The sequence below is a fragment of the Mus caroli genome, unplaced genomic scaffold (assembly GCF_978045245.1).
Source record: "Mus caroli unplaced genomic scaffold, Mus_caroli_1 scaffold_11, whole genome shotgun sequence".
Lineage (NCBI taxonomy): Eukaryota > Metazoa > Chordata > Mammalia > Rodentia > Muridae > Mus > Mus caroli.
The window spans coordinates 120,096,959-120,120,357 of NW_028227266.1; the positions used below are offsets into that span (position 1 = coordinate 120,096,959).

The 23,399-nt window shown below is 48.0% G+C and overlaps 1 protein-coding gene across 4 annotated transcripts in view; it reads right to left on the reverse strand.

Annotated features, from left to right (window-relative positions):
• The window catches only part of Ulk4 (unc-51 like kinase 4), a 283,459-nt gene that overhangs the window by 188,494 nt on the left and 71,566 nt on the right, over positions 1-23,399 (reverse strand). For all 4 annotated transcript variants that reach the window (XM_021173384.3, XM_021173385.3, XM_021173383.3 and 1 more), the window contains exons 22-25: positions 13,682-13,809; positions 5,656-5,789; positions 2,613-2,734; positions 2,419-2,475 (exon numbers count right to left, since the gene is read on the reverse strand). In XM_021173384.3, the coding sequence (XP_021029043.1) occupies positions 2,419-2,475; positions 2,613-2,734; positions 5,656-5,789; positions 13,682-13,809 (441 nt within the window). The remainder of the gene's footprint in view (positions 1-2,418; positions 2,476-2,612; positions 2,735-5,655; positions 5,790-13,681; positions 13,810-23,399) is intronic.

Consider the following 23,399-nt stretch of genomic DNA (forward strand, 5'->3'; position numbering starts at 1 on the left):
TAAAGTGGAGAAAAGATCCAAGGTCAACTGACATGGTCCAGCCCTGACATGTCCAGAAGGCAGGCACATTGGCATACATGTATGTAGTTGTACACATTGTTCCATGTATGTATGACATTTAGCAAACTTTTGCTAACCAAAGAGAAAAACAAATGTTTTCAAAGCTTTAGATGTCGGCCTCCACTTCCCATTTCCGGGGGCTGGAAGGCATGAGGCTGGCTGGTTCCCTCCGATGACATCAGAAGGACACAGGAACTGGAAGAATATTTTTGCTAATTTCTAGGAAGATTAAACTCACAGAAGCAACATCTGACTCAATAGCTCACAACAAATGCACAGATAACTGAACCAGGTTGTGGATTAGACAGTGACCTGTGCTTTCCAATGTCACTCAACACCAAGATGGTACAAACAGATACCATGAGAAAGCCATGAAGGTGTTCTAGGAGCAGCCATGATGCACACTGAGAACGCTGCCTCAACTCGGAAGATGGCCCAAAGACCATCTCATTCCTGCGTGACTGTGTGCATGAGTGCGTGGGTGCCTGTGTGCCTGCGTGTGCATGTGTGTGTGCATGTGCATGTGTACATGCCCGTATGCATGCGTGGTGCCCTTAAACAACTTTCAAGAGTTAGGCCTCTCCTTCTATTGGATGGGTCTAGGGCTCAAACCCAGGTCATCAGGCTTAGCGACAAGCACCTCTAACCACTGAGCCCATCTTGCCAGCCTCAAAATAAGAAGTTTGCCAGCTGGGCGTGGTGGCGCACGCCTTTAATCCCAGCACTCGGGAGGCAGAGGCAGGCGGATTTCTGAGTTCGAGGCCAGCCTGGTCTACAAAGTGAGTGCCAGGACAGCCAGGGCTACACAGAGAAACCCTGTCTCGAAAAACCAAAAAAAAAAAAAAAAAAAAAAAAGAAGTTTGCCATTGTGTTCATCTAAACTCCCGACTGAGAACCAAGACCCAGAAGTGTGAAGGGTTTTTTCCCACACCATAATAAACCAAGCAGGTTGGTTTTAATTCTCAACCAACACCTGTATAGAGGCAAACCTACAGAAGACCAGCAGAGAGCAGACCTGTTCCTGGAGAAGAAAGAGGCCCTTCCTTGATGTGGCCTCCATTCTGGTCTCTGAGCCCATGTGGTGCTCTGTCCCTGAAATAGGTGCAAACAATTCTCTCCTGAAAATTCACAGCGGCTTCCCTGGTTGTTGAAACTATAAAGTGTGCTCATTGCAAGCAGAGAAAAGTCCAGACAGTAAAAGAGGTGGGGAAGGGAGGGAGGGGTGGGGAGGGAAGAAAGGAAGGGAGGAGGGAGGAGAGGGAGAATAGAGGAGGGGAGGGCAGGGGAGGGGAATGGTACTGGGTCAGAGGGAGAAGAACACACAGAAACACAGGCCACACCTGTTTACTCAACACTGTGTGAAACTCCACGGCACGCTACAGGAGACAAGACTGTTCTAGACCCTGACATGTATGCCATGTCCTTACAGCAGTCTTGGTAGGAGAGAGACAAAGAGCTAGTTACAGGGGTGGCAGATGACTGGGGTGGTGCTCACAGATGCAGGAGAATTCACGGCCCACTGCACGAACTTCCTAGACTTAAGGATTTCATACCATGAGAACAAAGTTGAAACAGAGCCCCAACACTTTGACCTCAGACACCTCTCTTCGATGTGTGTCCTAGAAACATCACCTTCTCCTCCAGGAAGAACCTTCTAGAAAACAACCTCACTCACTAGCAGCAACAACAACAATGTTTTCCCAGAAACAATGATGCCGAAATGTCACGGTGCTGTCTGTGCCGCTATGACACCCTCAAGACTCCTGGGCTTAGTGTAGACAGCAAGGTCAGGCTCCAGATGGCGAGTGACAGGACTTAGAGTGTCCTGCCTCAGCATGCCCACACCACACACTGTCACTTCCTGGGCACAGCATCATCAGAAAAATCTGTGTGTGCAGACCCGGAATGAAAGTAACAGGTCAGCTTGTTTTCACATCTTCCCACATTGTCAAAAATAAGTGAAAAAGAAAAAACGGAGCACAATTGAGTCTAACTTAGCAAAGAAAACATCATCCTAGAGAGATGTGTGCGTGGCTGGCACCAAGCCAGTTAGTAGCACGGAATTCTCAGCCCCCGACTCCCACCCATGTCTGTTCAAATGCCTAACTCGCTATCTACTGAGTGTTTACGTGGGCTTGTTACCCTATTAGGGGCTGTCTCTGAACAAAATACATTATCAGGAGAGAATGTATTTTTCCCAAATGTCAAATTTTATTACAGAGAACAGATAAAAATATAAAAAGGTCACTTCCCTACAAACAAATACCACTGAGCCTTTCAATTCCTCCCTTCTCGCACCCGTGCTGCAGCCATCAGCAATGGCAGTGGTGCTGGCCACACATGGCTCCTGCTACTCACAAGAATAGTTCCGTAGCTGAAGAGAAACTCTTCGGTCACAACTTGAGGTCGAAATACCTGTGGGACAAGATTTCCCACGGATTAGATCTCCAAAGCCATGAGCACATCTAATCCAAGACGAATGAACGGAAGGCTCTGGTCGCAGTGGAGGTGGCTCTGCTCTGGGGACAAGCATGGGGGTAGGCATGTGTTACCTGCGACATCACCAGGTGAAGCACCACAGGCATCATGGGGAGACACATCTTCAGCTGCTTCCCCTGGACCGTGGATGGGTGCTTCCGGCCAGACACGTTTGCCAGGGCATTGAGAATGTCGCCTGAGAAGTACAGCAAGAGAGGTATGGTGGTAAGAGACCTCAGAGGGGCAGGGGCCTCTGGCCATGGGTCCATCACAACCCAGCCGGTGAGATGATTCGCCTTCAACCTACAGCACTGGGCAGCCACCAAGCCTTCCGTTCACTTGTGTGTGTGTGAGAGAGAGGATCTCATGTAGCCCAGGCTGGCCTCCACGTCAGTATGTAGCTCAAGGCAATTCTCCTGCCTCCACCTCCCAGACGCTGGATCTACAGGCAAGTGCTGGTGTTTTCTCTGTGCGCCACTATGTCTGGTTCTATGCAGTGCTGGGAATCAAACCCAGGGCTTTGAGCATCCTGGGCAGCAGCTCTACCAACTGAGCCACATCCCCAACCCTCCCCCAACACACACACATGCTGGTAACACAGGACACTTGTGGCCTCTGGGGACAGAGTGTGACGGTCTGCATTGCCACTATCAATAACTGACTTCTAGCCTAGACATAATTTATAAAGAGATACGGTACAGTAGTGGTCTGAGACTTATTTGTATTTTTCAAATTGATTATCATTGCTTATTGCTTTAGAAAACTCATTTAAAATTACAGGTAAAGAGATTGTAAAACACAATTTGAAAAAGAAAACAAAGAAAAAATGAAAATAATGTTTAAAACTTTTAGGATTTATTTTATTTTTATTTATTTGTGTGTGTATGTGTGTGTGTGTGTGTGTGTGTGTACACATAAGTGCAGGTGCCCAGAAGAGAGCATCAGATCCCCGGGACCTGGAGTGCAGACAGTTGTGAGCTGCCATGTGGGTGCTGGGAATTGAACCACGTGTTCTGGATGAGCCGCCAGAGCTCTTACCTGGTGAGCCATCTCTCTAGCCCAATTTCCAGCATTTTTCTGGCTGAATTGTAAGGTGCTCAGTTTTCAATCATTAGGTGAGAACGTTCCTAATTTACAAGTAAGAAAGAGTTGCTGACAGTTACGGCCACGTTGCCTTATTCCCACCGCTGCAGAGCTGAGTCTTCAGCGTGACGGCTAGAATCTAGCTCAATGTGCTAAGTAAACACTTCGGCCCTAGAGCCGCACCTGCTGGGAACACCAGGGGAAGAAACCCACCCCTCCTCGAATCACTTTAACAAGGCAAGGCATTTCCTCCCATGCAGGCAGTGTCCTCTGCTGGTGTGGATCCGTGTCCTTGTGTCCTTACCAACAACGCTTCTTCAAACCACCCAGGTTCTCAGATGCTGAACTATCAAAATCCATGACATCAAATTTTAACAGGTTAGAAACTTAAACCTGTATATAATGTGGTATACCAGACGTGGTGCTGTATATCTGAATTCTTAGCATTTGAGGGACTGAGGTTGGAGGATCAGAGTTCAAAACCAGCCTGTGCTACACAGTGAGTTCAATTCCAATCCAAACTTTGTCTTAACAAAGGAAACAAAAAACAAACAATATCAATAAAAAACAAAAATAGGCAAGCCGGGCGTGGTGGCGCACGCCTTTAATCCCAGCACTTGGGAGGCAGAGGCAGGTGGATTTCTGAGTTCGAGGCCAGCCTGGTCTACAAAGTGAGTGCCAGGACAGCCAGGGCTACACAGAGAAACCCTGTCTCGAAAAAAAAAAAAAAAATAGGCATGATGGTGCATACGTTTAATCCCCGTACTCAAGAGGCAGCAGCAGGCAGAGCTCTGCGTTCCAGGCTAGCCTGGGCTACATAATGAGATCACAACAAAACCAACCCATTAAACAAATACACATTTTAATAACAAATATATGTATGGCCCTAATTTTAAGATATGGGCAGATCATTTCTCAGCCTTTTGACTAGGACTAAGTGCATATGTAGATGAAGAAAAATGTTGAGAAAATTAACTCAAAATGACCATATAAACTCAATATTAAATTACTGTTGTCGGGCATGGTTCTTGCTTTGGGAGGTTTTGTTTTTTCTATTTTGAGGATCTGAAGCTCACTATGTAGCTGAGGATAGCTGTGAACTTTTGACCCTCCTGCCTTTACCCCACAAATGCTGGAGTGCAGGAAGACATCACCACACTGGATGATGCGGGGCTGGGGATGGAGCCCACGGCTTCATGTGTGGGACACAAGTACCGACTCAACTCCATTCCAGTTTCCTGTTTATTTTTTAATTGCCATCTACCTCAGGTAACACCCCAGTGTAACACATCTCAATCCTGTGACTGACACGAAACAATCATAAAGTAAACAAGACAAATTTAAGTCTTAAAGCGACAGATTCAAGCAGAGTGTCTCACACTGCCCTGCAAAAACAGACAGAGAGACTTAAGACAGCAAGCACAAGGCCTCTGGGAGCTCCAGCCAGACAACCACAGGACTGATGTGTGAGGCCGACACGCGGTGGCTGCTAAGAGAGGGAGGGTCTGATAGCTTTGTCTTCTTTTGTTTTAATGCTCTGCCCCTGAGGTGCCTAATGATCACACCTCAGAGCGGTCCCCAATGCCAAGACTAGCTGGGGCTAGACAGGGACCAAAAAAAAAAAGGAGTAAGAGGAGGAAGGGGAGGAGAAGGAGGAAAAGGAAGGGGAAGAGGAAGAGGAAGAGGAGGAGGAGGAGGAGGAGGAGGAGGAAGAAGAAGAGGAAGAGGAAGAGGAAGAGGAAGAGGAAGAGGAAGAGGAAGAGGAAGAAGAAGAAGAAGAAGAAGAAGAAGAAGAAGAAGAAGAAGAAGAAGAAGAAATAGAAGAAGAAATAGAAATCAAAGCTGGATAGGAAGAGGGAGAGCCTAGGGGGATGAACATATTCAAAACACAGGTAAAATTCCTAATAATTAATTTTTAAAATAGAACAGAGAAACAAGAGTGAACAAGAGGTGATAACAAGAGGTGATATAGAAGCAGCCCACAGACAAGCAAGCAGCCATGGGCCCCGAGAAGGGTAAACGGCTGCCATTTACCTAGGATCCGCGGTGGCTCCTGTACCATGTGCTGGATGAGGAGGTCCAGGCACCTGGCCAGGTACTCATTCCCACCCTGCTGCTCCTTGCCTGGGGAGGTCTTTCTGCTGTCTCTCTCGATGTACATCACCAGCCTGCAAAGAGCACACAGCAAAGATTACTGCTCATGATAAGACAGATGCAGAGTCTGTCCTCAAGTGCCACTGAGTCATGTGTTTGCAGAGGTGGAGTCCCAGCGGTGCTGACCAGTCAGGCAGTCAACCTCACTTTACAAGCTCAGACGTTCATGCAGAAGAAAAGAGGGCTGCATTAAGTCTCTCCCCATGTTACAAACAGCACCCCGATTTCATTAGCCTTTGGTCAATGAAAAGACACATTTTCTAAGTGACTGATGGTCACCAACAAAGACATTTGCACACCAAGGACTCTCAGCCTCCCAGGATCAGAGGAGAACCACTGGTCCCAGCCCTTCTGTTGGTCATTAATATTAAACTATGGACATGGATCCACCATGCACGCATGCACCATGCATATGTGTGAGAGAAGCTTGCTAAGTGCAGTCAGGAGACTGCCCAGCCGCTTAAAAATATTAAAAAGTCTCTGTGTCATTATTTACACTGTCGGTTGGTCTAAGATAGTCCTACTACAGGTTAATCCTCATTGTCCATCTGACTGGACGTAGGACCTCCAAGTAGATGCACGTCTGGATGTGTTTGTGAGGGTGTCACCAGAGAGGATCCACCTGGAATGTGAGAGGCAGAGGCTCACAGGCTGGGGTTCTGAGCTGAATGAAAAAGGAAAAAGAGGAGCCAGATGTGCACTGGCAGGTGTGCACCACACAGATGTGCGCCAGCAGATGTGTACCACAGATGTGTGCACTGGCAGGTGTGAATTGGCAGATGTGTACCAGCAGATAGGTACCAGATGTGAACTGGCAGAAATACATCACACAGATGTGTACCACACACATGTGCACCGGCAGATGTGCACTGACACTCCCTGCTCTCTGCTTCCTGAGTGGCTCACACATGAGGTGGCCCAGGTCCACACTCCTGCCTCACCTGCCATGGTGAACCGTATAGTCCTCAGCTGTGAGCTGATCCAACCCTCCTTCCCTACACAAGTTACTCTGTTACCAGGAGAGGAGGGAAAGGTCACACTCCACCATCGTCTCAGCTTCTCCTTGCCCCCTTGGCTGTGACCTGTGTCCTCTGCAAACCTCATGGGCAGCTGCTGCTGGAGCATGACACTGACCAGACAGCCTCACTCGTGCTCACTACCCTCAGCTCCTTCTAGCTCCTTCCATGCTGAGCCCATTATGTGTTCACTGCATACACTGTTCATGTAGCCCTTGCTTCTCCTCATTCAGGAATAATTTCCCTTAAATATTTACCAGATGTGTCTTTCCTCTCTCCCCCATCCCTGCCAGGGTCCTAGGCGGCCTCCTCCCCCTCCAATCCCACACCTTCATTTCTGACCAAAACTTTTGAGTCAGCTCTGGAGGCCAGGTGATAAATGGACTTTTGACTCAGATTCAAATCCCAGCAACTCCAGCATATCTACGGGCTACTCTGGTTGGTTCTTTACTTCTGAAATCTGTAACTGGGAGAGACATACTTAACAACTCTCAGAACCCATACACTGACTAATTGACCTGAAACATAAGAGTTCATATGAGCCGGGCGTGGTGGCGCACGCCTTTAATCCCAGCACTCGGGAGGCAGAGACAGCCGGATTTCTGAGTTCGAGGCCAGCCTGGTCTACAAAGTGAGTGCCAGGACAGCCAGAGCTACACAGAGAAACCCTGTCTCAAAAAACCAAAAAAAAAAAAAAAAAAAGAGAGTTCATATGAGCAGAAAGGAAAAACAGGAATCTAGAATGTTCCTTGGAGCCTTTTGCTGGAGCTACTAGCTACTTAGAGCCTGCAGTGAGTGGGGCCCAGGACTATGCCAACACAGTGAGTCACAGCATAAATCTTTGGGTTTTTAGAGCAAAGCCATGCTGTCACTGGTGGGGCCAATGCATTTTGAGGCCAAGTTGCCTGCCGTTATCTGGTAGTCTGGGCACACAGTAGTGAGCCATCATTTACGGGGTAGCAATGATTCTGTAAGTCCAGAGAGTCCACCATGTGTGGAGGAGGTTTAGATCTCCACGCACTGCCAATCCTAACTCTGACTGGGGACTATGGCAGTGGACTGGCAGAGAGCCTGAATGGGCAGCTACAATATCCTACTGAACTAATCAAACTCGACCCTTGGGGAAAACTGTCCAGTGAGCATGGTGTCAAACAAGAGTTGGCTGCATCCTGCCTTTCAACTGAGCGTGGCTAAGAGTGCAGGGCATGCTGCCGAGGAGCACTAGACAGCAGTTCAGTGGATGGGTAGAGCCCACTTGGGGCTTAGGATTATTGAGAAGAGGCTCCAGGAAAGAAAAGTGGGAGATAGCTCAGCGAGCAAAGCACTTGCTGTGGAAGCAGGAAGATCAGAGTGCAGATTCCACACACAGAGAGGCCAAGTGGGCATGGTGACCCACCTGCAATTACAGCCTCAAACAGCCAAGAAGGGATTCCCCAGAGCAAGCTAGCTCCAAAGACTAGCTCTGTCCAATGAGCTCTGGGTTTCATTGAAACAACCTGGATCAAAGAATAAGGTAGACAAGAGACTGAAATAATTCTCAACTTCAGCCTTGGACACACACACACACAAACAAAATGCATGTGCACACATATACATTGTACACACACACACATATGTGCACACACACATACATAATACACCCACATTTTCACTTGTGCTCCTATGTATATATGAACCCACACACTCACATCACACACATGTATAGATATGAAATGGTTTAAATGAGAAGTCTCCCAGGGGCTCGAGTACTTGGGTTCTTTGCCTCCACTGGGTGGCACTGTTTAGAGGCATCATAGAACCCCTAGGACATGAGGTCTGGCTGGAGGAAAGTCTATCACTGGGGGCAACTTTGAGAGTTCATAGCCTCGCCCCACATCCTGTAGCTTCACCGTTTCTGCACACGTTGTTTTACCACAGCAACAGAAAAGTAACTAACATAATAAAAGAGAGAGGGAAATTCTAGGGGAAAAAAATGAGATCATATGAAAATGTATGTTTCCACAGGATTGCAACATTCACTAACAGAATCCAACCCAGCCAGTGCTCTGTGAACATCACCAGAGCCCTTTAGCTGCCTCTGTGCTTCCACACAGGCCTGGGTATGACAAGGGCACAGAGGCAAAGACGGAGGCTCCTCAGGGGCTCAGCGAGAGGAGAGTTAGTGAGAGAGCTGCAGGGTGTTTGCTCTGTAAGCTGCTTAGGGTCACTAGAGAAGCACACACCTGTGCAGGTTCAGCCACATACTGGAAATACCCAATCCAGTTCCTAAGACACATCCCAGAATTACCCATGCAAAGGTAGCCTCAGCAGAGCAGCAAATGCCCCTCCCCCTCAGCTTCATTTCAGATGTAAGATGGCAATAATTACCGCTTACAATCATCCTTAGCCATTGTTTCCATGTTTTGCGTGATCACATGTAGGCTCATGTGTCCCAGCACATACATCGTCATGTGTAGGCTCATGTGTCCCAGCACACACGTGGAAGCCAGGCTGACCTTTAGAAGGTGTTCTTTCCATACACATCTGCAAGGGTTCCAGGGCCTGAGCTCAGTTCTCCAGACTTGCATAGCAATCACCACACGCTGTACCATCTCTCCAGCCATTTCTTTAATTATTAATGATGCAAAGTGTCTATCCCTGTCATTAGAAATCTCTTTAAAGCAGAGAGATTATTATGTATAATACAAAACCATAGAAGTTTTGTGAGCACGTAAGGTTTACCTACAACTTCTATTTTATTTCTGTATCTAGATGTTATGCCTTCACATACATGCACCACATGTGTGCAACACTCAGAGAGGCCTGAAGAGGGCAGCACAACCCCTGGAACTGGAGGTCCAGGCTGTTGTGAGCCACGGTGTGGGTGCCAGGAACTGAACCTGGGTCTTCTGCAAGAGCAGCTAGTGCTTTACCTGTGATTTCTAAGGGAAAGCAAAGGTTCCAGATTAAACAGAGCTGAGATGAGTATTTGCTTCTGTGCTTCTTCTCTCCCCCAGGTGTAAACATAGTTCCTTCCAGCTGTTTTTGGTTTCTTGGGGGTATATAATTCTTTAATCTACCTGGAATTAACTTTTGTGTAAGCAGAGAAAATAAAATTTTCCCACACAGTTAACCAATTATCCAGAGTAAATATTTCTTTAAGAAAATCTTCCTTTTAAGATCAAAGCAGGTTTTTTTTTCCTTTATTTCACTGATTTCCATATTAACCGAGATGCCAGGAGGGGAGGGGAGAGAAGCCTGACTCCCCCACTCACCTCCCAGGGCTCTCACACCGTGCTCGCTAGCAGCACACCTCACGGTGGACCTGTAGACCATCCGTCCTCAGGAGGAAGAGTCCTCCCCAGAGACACTGAAGGCCCCATTTCACCATCCCTCACACGCAGCCATTTGGAGAAATGGGTGGACATTTGGGGGCTGTCACATCCTTTCTATCTGATGCTGACAGCTCAGATCCACGGCCAGATCTCACAGCAGATGGATGGGAGAGCTGACATCACACAAAATGTGCTGAAATATAGACAATCAATGGATGGCAGAGATGACAGGAGGCAGAAAAATATCCACAGAATACCATAAAGGTTATCACGGGCTGAGGGCCAGGGACGTCCATCAGTGGCTGACAGGCAATAGGATGATGTGCTAGGGACTCTGCTATGGCAGAGAGCAGGGCCAGGAAAGGCTGGGTACTGCCACATGGGCAGTCAGCACAGGCAGCTGATCAGCCGGGTTTGTGCCTTGTCCTATTCAGCTTGGTATCTGCTGTAGACACAGTGACTTAGCACCTGGGCTGCAGGGCAGAAGGGAACAGGGGCCTCTATATTCTCTGAGAACAACTTACATCACCAGGTCAAATTCCCAAGTCTAGGGGAAAAAAAACCAATGATCCTTTTCATCTTTTATAATGTTTACTTATTTATTTTGTTTATTTGTTTGTTCATGGGGCGGGGCATATGGATCTGCACATGCCACAGCACATGTGTAGAGGTCAGAGGACAGCTTTCAGAAGGTCATCAGGCTTGGTGGCCGTCACCTTTACCTGCTGAGCCCCTCAAACGCTCTCCTCTGGATTCTTGTTTGTTTTGCTTTGTTTTTAGTGACAGGAGTGAGACCTACTCACAGCTCAGCTCCTCCCCCCACCCCCTTTCCCCAGCACTGATTTCAGAGAGAAGAGTCTGTCTACACAGCAGAGAAGGCTCGGCAGGGTTCAGGGCAGCAGGAGCAGGCAGACAAAAGCTGGGCGGGAAGCAGAGGAAAAAGACAGGACTTCAAGGCCACCCCTCCTGGGCTCCGCCTGCCATAACCTTCAAACTAGCACCATACCTGGGGACGAGTGTCAGACCGCCGAGGCACTAGGTCACATCACACTCCACCCATCACGCTTAGTATAATGACTGAATCAGGACAGGTAACCCCTCGGTCCCACTGGCCTCAGACACTAATTTGGTGTTGTTCTTTAGTTCCTATTTTTGATGAGCGCTATACAGAAACATGAAAATACATGGGTTCTGTCACTGTGGATTATGGTCACAGTGAATACAGAACCAGCCCTTCCCTTCTCCCCTTATCTACACCTAGTGAACACCTTCCAGGTCAATCACATGGATGGGAGGAACAGTGTGTGAGGACCAGTATGGCCATGGTCTCCTTCGTCATCATAGTCCTGAGCGCCTCCAAAGCCTCCAACCCAGAACAGTCCCAGCATATCCCCTAGAAGCTTGCCTTCCTGAACCTCACGTACAAAGATGTCTGACAGATCAAAGGGAAGCCACACATGCCCTCTCCCTTCTCCTCCAGAGTTCTGCTGGCCCGCGGGCATTAGGCTTTCACTGAAGAACCCAGGCTGGGAGCTGGGAGCAGCACCTCTTCCCCCTGCAAGGACGAGACGCTGACAACTGTGGCCCCGATCTCTGGGGCAGGAGGGAGCCATCTACCGTTCCTGATCCCCATACAAGGGAAGTGTCAGAGGTCCGGTGATCAGCAACACCTCCTCCACGCCCCGGACCTAATGCAGAGTGAAGAACGACTCAAACCTCCTGGGAAGCAAAACCTGCAGAATATCATCTAACAGTGTCTACCACAGACCTGGGAGATCACCGCGCACTGACACCAAGCTGGACAGGAGCAAGCAGCAGCGAGAGTGCCATGCTGGAAGAACCAGCCAGACACAGACACCACATGCAAGCTTCTGTAATGGGGCCAGCAAGGAGAGCTGGCTGCTGCCACACTTGATGACTAGGTCCCATCCTCAGGACTCCTAGGAGGACAGAGGGAACAGGTTCCTAAAAATTACCTTCTGACCCCGACATGTGTGTTAGGGGCATGCACGGCCCCAAGACTCAAAAGAAGCGTAGTAAAAAATAAAATTTTCAAAAAGCCCTGAAAATGTTCTTAAATCCAAGGAAAGAATTTAAAGTCTTAAATGAAAAATGCAAAACCTCACTAGATATTCTCAACAGTACCCAAAAGGATAAGTTACACCAGGAGATTTGAGAAGAGAACATTTGAAATTATAAACCTTAAACCCCAGAGGGAACAAAAAACTAGATAAAACAAAAGGGAGATTTGGTCAAACAAGGGGAGTCGAGGCCTAGGGGCTTGAAAAAGTACGCAAAAAAGTCATGGGTGAAAATCAGATTTACTCGAAAGATGGAAATCTACAGATTCAAGAAGTACTCCCCAGAGAATATACAATTCTTCTGAACCTTAATGGGAAGAAAGTATCTTTAAACAGCAGAGAGACCAGGCACACTGGGTAAGAAGGAGTGCCGGCCAACCAAGACAGACGTGAGACCAGGACAGACGGAAGAGGCGTGGATCCCAAATAATCAACCTCAGGTAACAAGGGCAGTGGAAGGAGCTTCGGGGACGGGAAGAGGTCCTGCCCACAGCAAAAGTGACTCTGCCTTTGCCTGTGTGTGCACATGTAGCTTGTAGGGTGCCTATGTATACACCCGTGTGTTTGTGTGCTTGTCTGTCCTTGCCCATGGAGGCCAGACATCAGCCTTGGTGTTTTTCCCCTGAGACTATCCACCTCAGTCCTTGAGACCAGAAGCCCCCAGATGTTCTCTGCGGAGCACAACAGCTGGGAACCCATCCTCTAGGGACACTCACAGCCCAGCCCTCTAAGCACCTGGTACCCCATTCCAGCCTCCCCAGACTCCTCCCTCGCACACAGTCAAGTGCCTCAGACGCTTCTTTCCCGCTGTGCTGGGGATGTTTCTGTGCACTGTGTGTTCACATGCTGACTCCTATACCCAGAGATCTGGCTGCAGCTCAGGCTTTGACATGACTCAGCATCCTGTAAAACATGGTTCTCCATTACCTCCTGATTGGTTAAATAAAGAGCTGAATGGGCAGGAGAGGAGAAGGCGGAACTTCCAGGCAAGGGAGAGAGGGAGAGGGCAGGAGAGGGAGAGGGAGAGGGGGGGAGGGAGAGAGAGGGAGAGGGAGGGAGAGGGAGATGTCTCAGGTGGGACCTTGCTATGCTAATGGAGAAGGAGGCCAGGGTGAGGCTAAGATGGCAGGTGACTGGCCAGCCACAAGGCTGGGAAGGAGGCCAGGCCAGCGTTGTCAGGTAGGAATAGCTCAGAAGCTGCCCAGCTATAGTGCCTTTCCCACTTTTATGTACCCAGCAGAGCCCTGACTGACCATGGCCTCAGGGTCTCCAGGGCGTCTGTAATCCCAGCTCTTGGGAAGGCTGAAGCCTGCTTGCCTCAGGGTCCTCCCTGGGATGTATTAAACTGCCGAGGAGATAGATTAAAGGCTTGATAAACTTTAGTCAGGGTTTTCAATAGGAGATACATAAAGGCTGATAACCAGTCTCCACGACAATCACACATACAAACCAGCAATCAGACAGGCCCCTGACAGAGCCTCCGGAGGCCCCATACCTGGCTTGGCAGCTCAGCAGCAGCATGTCCCGGTTATGAATCAAGATGTACAGCAGCACCAGGAAGGCTTTGGCTCTGATGGGAGTGGACGGACTGTCAAGTAAGCGGATGACTGTAGAGACGAAGTCCTGTGGAAGACATGTTAGACAGGTCAGCTCATAGCCTGCAATGAGCAAACAGGGCCAGGAGATAAAATCTCCTCAGCCACGTTGTGTCCTTAGTTTGTCCAAACCCACATGTACCACTATCTCACTTAAACCGGAAATTAGCCAGTGAGTGCTGACAAGAGCATCCCCAACCCCCCAACCCGGTTGATTGTTGGCCTTAATTCCTGGGCAAATGGAACCCTAATTCCTACACCTATATCTTGCAGGAGGGCTATGAGAGGGGTTGAAGGGAGGGGACATGGAAGGACTAGGAGTAGGAAAGAGGATGAAGAAGTGATTTGATTATATTTTAATTAAAAACATTTACATTCTTAAAGAAGATAATTTTTCAAATGGTGAGTGATTTGCTCAAATTCTGAGCTGAATTCAAATCCAGCCCACTTGAAAACTACAAAGTACTCGAGTGTAAACTGTAAGTATGGCAGGAACTACTAACAGGAAGTGTGGCAGGAAGTACTCAGCTCAGACAGGAAGTAAGTGTGGCAGGGAGTAGACGGACCAGCTAGAGGCCGGAGGACAGCGCAGATCTGAGTCTCAGCAGAAGCAGATATGTCTGCACAGAAACACTTCTTACACTGAGCTCACACTTCTTACACTGAGCTCACACTTCTTACACTGAGCTCGCGGAGCTCTGTGGGGCTCACACTTCTTACACTGAGCTCGCGGAGCTCTGTGGGGCTCACACTTCTTACACTGAGCTCGCGGAGCTCTGTGGGGCTCACACTTCTTACACTGAGCTCGCGGAGCTCTGTGGGGCTCACACTTCTTACACTGAGCTCGCGGAGCTTGTGGGGCTCACACTTCTTACACTGAGCTCGCGGAGCTCTGTGGGGCTCACACTTCTTACACTGAGCTCGCGGAGCTCTGTGGGGCTCACACTTCTTACACTGAGCTCACAGAGCTCTGTGGGGCTCACACTTCTTACACTGAGCTCACAGAGCTCTGTGGGGCTCACACTTCTTACACTGAGCTCACAGAGCTCTGTGGGGCTCACACTTCTTACACTGAGCTCACAGAGCTCTGTGGGGCTTAACAAATAAAGCCTAAGAGCCACCCTGATGGCAGACATGAATGAAAACCCTCCATTCTCCTGACAACACTGAGCAAGGGCCAGACGGGGTCATATGCAAACAGGAGAGGCACACACACACACACACAGTGGGAACTTAAGGGTTCTTTGGAGAGTCAGTTGTGTTGCATGGTGTTTTGCTGGGGTAAACACGTGAACGGGTGATTCACTGAAGTGGACACAGGTGAAAGGCAGACTTGTGAAGAAACATCTCACTGAAGCAGACACAGGAGAGGATGTTCTGCCAAGGCAAGTGTGTGAAAGAACATATGATGAAGGAGTCTTCACTAACAACACGCAGGTATTGGTCCACCTTACACTGCTTAGTTGAGCTGCATTTGTCAGAATTCCATAGAGAGAAACACAAAAAACCAAACCAACAAACTTCTGGTGGTGTGCTGGTGGCTTCCTTGGAGTCCAGCTGATTGGGGGAGTGACATCAGCTTAGACAGAAGCACATGCTGAGGAAAGACCTGTAGAGAACACGTGATGTTTGGACGGTATAAATAGGACTTAACGGACAGTGACAGAGACAGGACTAGGCTTGCAGGGACAGCTAGCTGTGCCATGCGTGTGGGTCTCACGTTGTCACTGATCTTTGCTTCCCTGAGAGGCACAACCAAGAACTGCTGGTGCTCCTCCAGGTCCCTCCTGCTGACTTGTGCCAAGGCTGAGGCCTGGCTGTCTCTGCTAGGTCGTGCCACTGCTACTGATTCACATTTGCTGTCCCGACTCTACCAAACTGGACTGCTGATGTATCCATGAAGTGTTTGTAAGTGGATCAAATTACTGCTGCTGACCTGTGAACTGAACTGCCAATTTCCAGACAACACAGATGGGAGTTGCCACAAAGAACGTTTCTAAACAGGTCCACTTCCCCTGTATCCTTTCTTTCCCACTACCTCTGGTGGGTGGTGGGCTTCAAGGGAGGTTAAAGTGTTTAAGAACCATCATTAAAATGGGGCTTGAAAAATTAAAATTACACTTGCATGCCCACATGCTCACACACACTCCAAGCAGTCGAGCTCCCACCAGGTCCTGTCCAGAATGACGGCTGCATGACCAAAGGTGACCCAGAGGTTTTTCCCATAAGGAACATCATTAGACTGAATGCAGACCTGGATTCAGCCTGCAGTCTGGAGACTGAATCCATGTCTGTTTCTCCTTTTAAAGTTCCTGGTTTGTTTTTAATGGAAATTAGGTTAAGTAATTGAAATGAAAGAGACATAGTGCTCACACTTTAGACAGGTCAGAAAACTGCCGGCATGGTTAAGGACAGACACACAGAAGCTTGTAAGTAGTGAGCTCCAGTAGAACAGATGTGGGACACACTGGCCCTCTACACCAACACACACACACACACACACACACACACACACACAGCTCCTCTTCCCGATGCCTGCTTAGTCACCAGGTAGAAATAAGGCAAGACAAGAACACTGAACCCAGGAAAAGTGAAGGAATTCCCTCATGACTGCACGGTGCTGGCTGTGACCAGCTATGAGGGCCGCCTGTCCACACTGGAACTTGTCAGAGACTCCAGGGCAGGTCTCTTCATGGAGAAAGAAAACCCTGAGAAAATAGCTGACACACCTGGATGACACTGGGACAGTGAGTTGGGGGAGAGCCAGGAGTGACACACTAGGAACAGCTGCCGTGTCCCAGTGGAAATAAACCTTGGAGAAGTAAACGCAAAAAGAGGCCAAGGTGGGGGAAGGGAGGGAAGAATGGAAGGAAGAAAAGGAGAGGAGAGATGGGGGCTGATTTAAATCTCAGAATGAGGAAGCACTCTAGTACATGCAGAGAAGGCGCTCAATTCGTGGAAATGAAACCATGAAAATATTGCACCCGCAGCACACTTTATGTGGGTAAAGGAGAATTCTCCTGATGGACAAATATCCGTAAAAAAACAAGACCTATAACAGTGGAGCCCCTTCAGCATCCTCTACAGAATCCTGTAGGCACAGCATGACTTCAGCACAGCATCCAATGTACTGGTTTGCTTCCTGCTGTGCTGGTAAACACTGTGATCAAAAGCAACTTGGAAAGGAAAGGGTTTATTTGGCTTACAGGTCACAGTCCATTACTGAGGGAAGCCAGAGCAGAAACTCAAGCATGGAACCTGGAGGCAGGAACTGAAGCAGAGACCATGAGAGAATACTGTTTACTCGCTGGCTCTCTTCCTCAGTTACATTTCCTATACAGCCCAGGCCCACCTGACTAGGGAATGGTACTGCCCATAGTGGGCTAGGTCCTCACACATCAATCATTAATCAAGAAACTCCCTACAGACATGTCTATAGGCCAGTCTGATGGTGGAAATTCCTCAGTTGAGGTCCCCTCTTCCCAGAGGTCTCTAGGGTTGTGTCACCATGACACTCAAGTTGTCATCATTAATAGCCAAAGAAATATAAAGTCACGAAAAATACTAATTCACTTTATGAAAAGCAGACCAGCAAAGATGAAGGTGTCCCTGCACACAGATCAACCTTCAATACAGTTGACAGCTGGTGAGGGCTCCGCCCTGCCTACAGCTGACAGGAAATTACCTCGGCTCAAAATCCTGCCTCTTTCTTCTGACACAGCTGCTAATCTGAAGGAATTTATCCTCAGACTGAAAAACAGACGAATCCCACATTCACGTCCTTGCAGTGGTAACAGCAGCACAAATAAAACCAGAGCAGTCAGCATAGGAAATAGGAAATCTGTTAGATGACACAGAACCAAAGCAAACACACCACTTCTCAGCGCACAGCCAGCTTCATGACAGACACCTGGGCAGGCAGAAAGGGGGGTCACAGGAGCTGGCAGACACTGGTGACTGCTTGAGGCTGGCCTACTCCAAGAGTTCATGCCAGTGAAAAGCCCTGTTGCACAAAAGTAAGGTGAACAGACCTGAGGAAAGCTGTCCTTGCTTACACACACACATCATAAAGATCAGATTAGCTGATGAGTGATAAGCATGGGCGGGCAAAGCCAGGCTGCTTCCCCCGCAGCATCACAGCCGACAGCCAATGAGAACAGCCTGTCCATGTTACCTGGTGTGGTAATGTTCTTGAGATCACCAAGGGCACTCAGGTGATCATGATGACATTGCACTCTTGCTTCCTGCTGGTAGGAGTGAGAACACAAGCTGACCTCACATCCAACCTGGGAAGCACGGGGAAGGCATTCGTGGGAAGGACACACACTCACTCCAATGAAGTTTATGGCAAGATGCAAACTCATCATCTGATTAGCACTTGGGGATCTGTTGCCATTTCATAAATCCTTCATTAGCAACTTCTAAACCAGTACATCTAGTGACATTGCAAGAAAAACACCTTGGGGGCTGCCAAGGTGGCTCAGTGGTTAAGAGACTGGCTGTTCTTCCAAAGGACACAGGTTCAATTCCCGAGCCCACATCATTGCTCACAACCATCTGTAATTCCAGTTGCAGGGGATCTGATGCCTTTGGCCTCTGTGTCCATCAGATACATACAGGCTCACAGACATACATGCTCACAAAACACTCATGCACATAAGATAAATAAATCTTTAAAGGGAAAGGAACACACCTGTCGCTAAGGAAGCTGCCTCACTGCAGGCTCTCCAGGGGCTCCCTATGGGCCCCCCTTGGGACTGGACCACACTGTCTGTCGATGCTGGTCAGACTGCCATGACACTAATTAGCCTGTCACAGTGTTCCCATAAACATGCATGGATATTCAAAGTCAGTTACTGTAATAATCCACACGATTTTCAATGAGGGACTGGGCTCCTAAAATCTAATAAATACTAGGATTTCAGAAAAACTTTAAGAAGAAATGGAACAGTAGAGAATTTCCATCTTTAAATCCATTTATTAAAAACAAAAATTGGGTAGGTGTGGTGCCACAAGCCTTTAATCTCAGCACTCAGGAAGCAGAGGCAGGGAGATCTCTGTGAGTTCCAGGACAGCCTAGTTTGCAAAGTAAGCTCCAGTACAGGCAGGGCTACATAGAAAAACTGACTCACAAAACTAACAACAAATAAAATAAAAAACCAAAGATCTCAAATGGCTCCAAATATTGATTAATATGAACTCTGAACTCAAAACTGTTTAATGTAAACTTAGTGAACTTTTAACAAAGGCAGATTTTTGAATGAGGCTCTTCCTCACCTGTTACCCACCAAGAACATACAGACGGCACCTTTGGGGTAGCCTGGGCCACCTCTTAACCTTGGGAGAAAAGAACATCACAGCCCCTTCCAGTTTTTAGTGTCAACTAAACACTGGTCCAAAATGCAAGCCTGGTCACCTTTTCTGCCAGTTAGGTCAGGATCCAGGGCTTGTGGAGAATCCGCATTAGATGACTCTCACTACAGAGCCCTGTGTGAAGTGGGTGCCAAGCCACTGGGTACCAAGGCATAGATAGATGCCACACAGATATGAAGAGTATTCAGGGGCAGGGGTCCACACTGCATAAAGCTGTGTCTTCCCACAAAGATTATTCTTCTTCCAGCCCAGTGGAACTTACTATTAGGGGCCATTTTCCCTAAGTAGGGCAGCTTGGTTCTGCTGGGATCCCTAAGACTCGGTGCTTGACTTGTTCCCAGTCAGAAGTGGGGAGAGTCACTAACATTCTCCTCACACAGATGTAGATGGCAGGGAGAGAGAAGATAGCAGTTATACGAATATGCAGAGGACAAGCAGACAGAAAGACAGACAGGCAAGCAAGCAGGCACATTTGCTTATATTCTTAACAGAAGATTAAAGCAGGTTACCCATCAGAGAACTTTATGCTTAAGAAGGAAAACAAGTGTCTTAGGGTTTCTGCTGCTGTGATACACAGACCACCACGAAGGGGAGTCAGGGCAGGAACTGAAGCAGGGACCTGGAGGCTGGGACTGAAGCCCAGCAATGGGCATGCGCTGCTCTCCAGGCTCACTCAGCCTGCTTGCTTAGAGCTCCGAGGACCATCTGCCCAAGGGTGGCCCTGCCCCTAGTGAGTGGGCTCTGCCACAGCCATCATTAACCAAGAAAACACTGCACAGACTTGCCTACATGCCAGTCTGATGGGGCATTTTCTCAACTAAGAGTCCCTCTTCTCAGATATGTCTAGATTTGTATCAGATTGACAAAACAAAAACAAACAAACAAACAAAGAACTGTGTGTATGAGTATGTGAAAGTATGTGTGTGAGTGTGAATGTGTGAGTTGTGTAAGAATATGTACGTGAGTGTGTGTATATGTGAGTGTGTACATGTGTGTGAGAATGTGTGTGAGAGTATATATGAGTGTGTGTGAGAGTGTATGAGAGTGTGCATGAGTGTGTATGAGTGTGTATGTGTGTGTTGCCACAGCACATATGTACAACAAGTCAGAGAACAAATTTTGCGAGCTGGGTCCCTCCTTCCTCTGTGGGTATAGACATCACACTCTGGTTAGGTCATCAGTTTGGCAACAAGGGTCTTTAACCACTGAGCTATCCACAGGATCCAGGTCATTGTTTCCTTTAACGGACTCATCATTCAAGGAGAGAGACAGAGAGAGAAAGAGAGAGACAGAGAGAGAAAGAGAGAGAGAGGCCAGAGGAAGCATTCAAGTATCCGGCTTTATCTCTGCCTTTGAGACAATGTCTGTCACATGACCCTCTAGCCAGTCTCGCCCAGCTTTTTATGTGGGTGCTAGGGATGGAGACCCTGGCCCTCAAACTTGCATAGCAAGTGCACTTTACCCACCGAGCCAGTTTCCCAGATGCCTAGGCAAGAATTCTAGCTCAGCGTTCGAGTGCTTACCCAGCATGCACGAAGCCAGGTCCCATGCCCAGCACCACATGAACCTGACATGACTGTGCACAGCTCTAATCCTAGCACTGAGGAGCAGGAGAGTCATAAGATCAGGTCATTTTGAGATACTATCATAGGGAGATTAAGACCAGCCTGGGATACTAGTATCCCTGCCTCAAAAGAAAATCAAATTGAACTATTTTTAATATACTTCAATTAAAAAAAATCAAGTAAATACCTAAGTACCTATGGAATTAGCAGTGTCAGAGAGTCCAGCATAAGAGAACGAAGCACACTAATTAACCTGCCTGCACATGCCTATGTGTCCCAAACACAAAAACACTGACAAAAAAATAAGAATTGTACTTAAAATCATAATGTTTGTGTTGCCATCCTGACCAAACACTACAAAACAGTAAAATCCTATCACATTAGGAACCAAGATTTCCAGCTTAAATTAAAAAAAACAAACAAAAAAAAAACAAAAAAAAACCCCACTAAATATAAAACTATAAATGCCACCACAAGCAGGTGACATATTTTTAAATAGATGTTCGCTGGCTCCGTCAGTCAAAAAGACTGGAGATGATAGCAGCCCAAACCCAGGGAGAGCCCCTGCCAGACTCCTTAGAGAGACAGACAGCTCCAGATCCTGAGACAAGACATCCAAGCCGGAAACCATTGTCATATCACACAGCAAGATGCAAAGACCACAAGAGTCAAGACGGAAAGGCCCAGGAGGCGACTCGGAGCCGTTAGGAAAAAAGCTGTTCTGTGCTGCGCTGACTTACACAGAAAGCGAACACGTAAGAATATTCAAAGAAACAGTCTTTGGAGACTGCTAAGCAACCAACTCATTATTCTGCAAACCAGTAAACAAATGTACAAAGCGTTTGCCCTGCCTTTGCTCTGGTAAAATGTACCAGATCGCTCCTCAGACATCTTTCCAACAGAGGAATCCAAGTAATAAAGAGAAATGACAAGATTCTGATGCCGGAAGAGCCCAGCCTCGGCAAACGCCACCAAAGCAAAGCTGCTGCGGCCTCAGGAAGACCGGGTGCCACTTGTGCTGTGCGTGCCCCACGCCACCACAGCTCCACACAGCAGAGAGGAGGCAGGTGAGTGGCCCATGGTCTCTCTTCTCCTGGGAGGAATCCATTCCCTGGTGGACTTTACCCTTCCCTGGGGCTCCAAACCAGGATCTAGTCAAACCTGTAAGCACACATTACAAGAAACACACGCATCATGTTAAAAGATGCTGTGTTTTATAGTGTTTGCTGGATTCAATCAGCCAAATCCAGGTGGGGGAAAGTCCACAGAACTCTGAAGTCTCTGCTCAAAAATCTACTTTGAAGATGGAAAAGGATGCAGGGGACCTCTGTGCTGCGGAGGTGAACAGACCAGCCGACCTGAGGCAGGAGCAGTTAGATCCCAGGTCAAATAATCTATCAAAGTCACGTACAAGACAATGAGAAAACTGTGAACATGACAGGATATCACGAACTGACAGGGCCAGCAAGACATCAAAGGTGCCTGCAGCCAACCCTGATGATCTGAGTTCAATCCCCAGGAACCTCATGATAGCAGTAGAGACTGGACTCCTGCAAGTTGTATGATGGCCTCTACAGGCATGCTGATGTGTGCAATCTCATATTTAGATGTAAGTACAGGCATGCACACATACAAATACATGTTTAGAAGACCTAAACTGTTAGTTTTGTGACATGGTGAAGCAGGTAGTAACTGAAACATGACGTGAGTGTCCTTGATGTACTTGAGTCAAATGAAATTAGCTGTGTGTGCTACCACTGGTGACAGGTTCACAACGTGGGGCGTTTGAACCTTTTCATTACACATGCATGCCTCAAGCCTCCTTCACTCTGGCTACTCTCGGAGCCGACTCTCGGTTCCTCATCCCAGTTAGCTCCTAGGGAGTCTTTTCTAGGTGGTTTTGTTTCTGCAGTCAGGGTATGTCTCTGTGACAACTACCCAGCATGCCAAGGTTCTCTGAGGCTGGGTGCTGCACTGAGCTGCACAGTCTTCTGGACCCGACTCCTCTTGTGCTTAGAGGTTCTGAGTTCCGAGAGCAGCCACCAGCTGACCATGTGCTCATGTCAAAGGACAAAGTGGAGTTTGCAACCTGTGTGAGTTCAGGACATAGATTCCAGCTAGAACTACAACTGTCAACAAGTGAAACTAACTCCCGTGACTTACTGAAGCCCCAGAGGTGAGAGTACGAAGAGAAGAAAAGAGGAATTTACCATCGGGCCTCTATGTGTCTGGGCTAAGATTTGGAAGATAGACAAACAGACTGACAGAAAGAAAAGGGGCTTTGACCATGAACTCAGGACAGCTCTGAGACACAGCACTTTTGCCACACGGCACTTGAGCCTTTCAGCAGCAGGACAGCTGTTTCCAACATACTAAACGGCACTATTACAGGTAAACTACTCAGGAAAGGGGCCTTTTAGAAATAAAAGAAACCCAGCAATTTTACTTAAAAGTTTATCACAAGAAAATAAGGAACCAGAGCGACAGTTCTGGGGTAAAGCACTTGCTGACCAAGCATTGGATCCCCAGCACAAAGGCCAAAGCCAGGCCTGGCAGCCTGCACCTCTAACCTCAGTACTAAGTGGAGGGAGACAGAGACAGGAGGACACTGGGAATGTGCTGACCAGCCAGGTAACCAAGCCAAAACTGCAAACACTATGTTCGGTAAGAGACTCTCTCA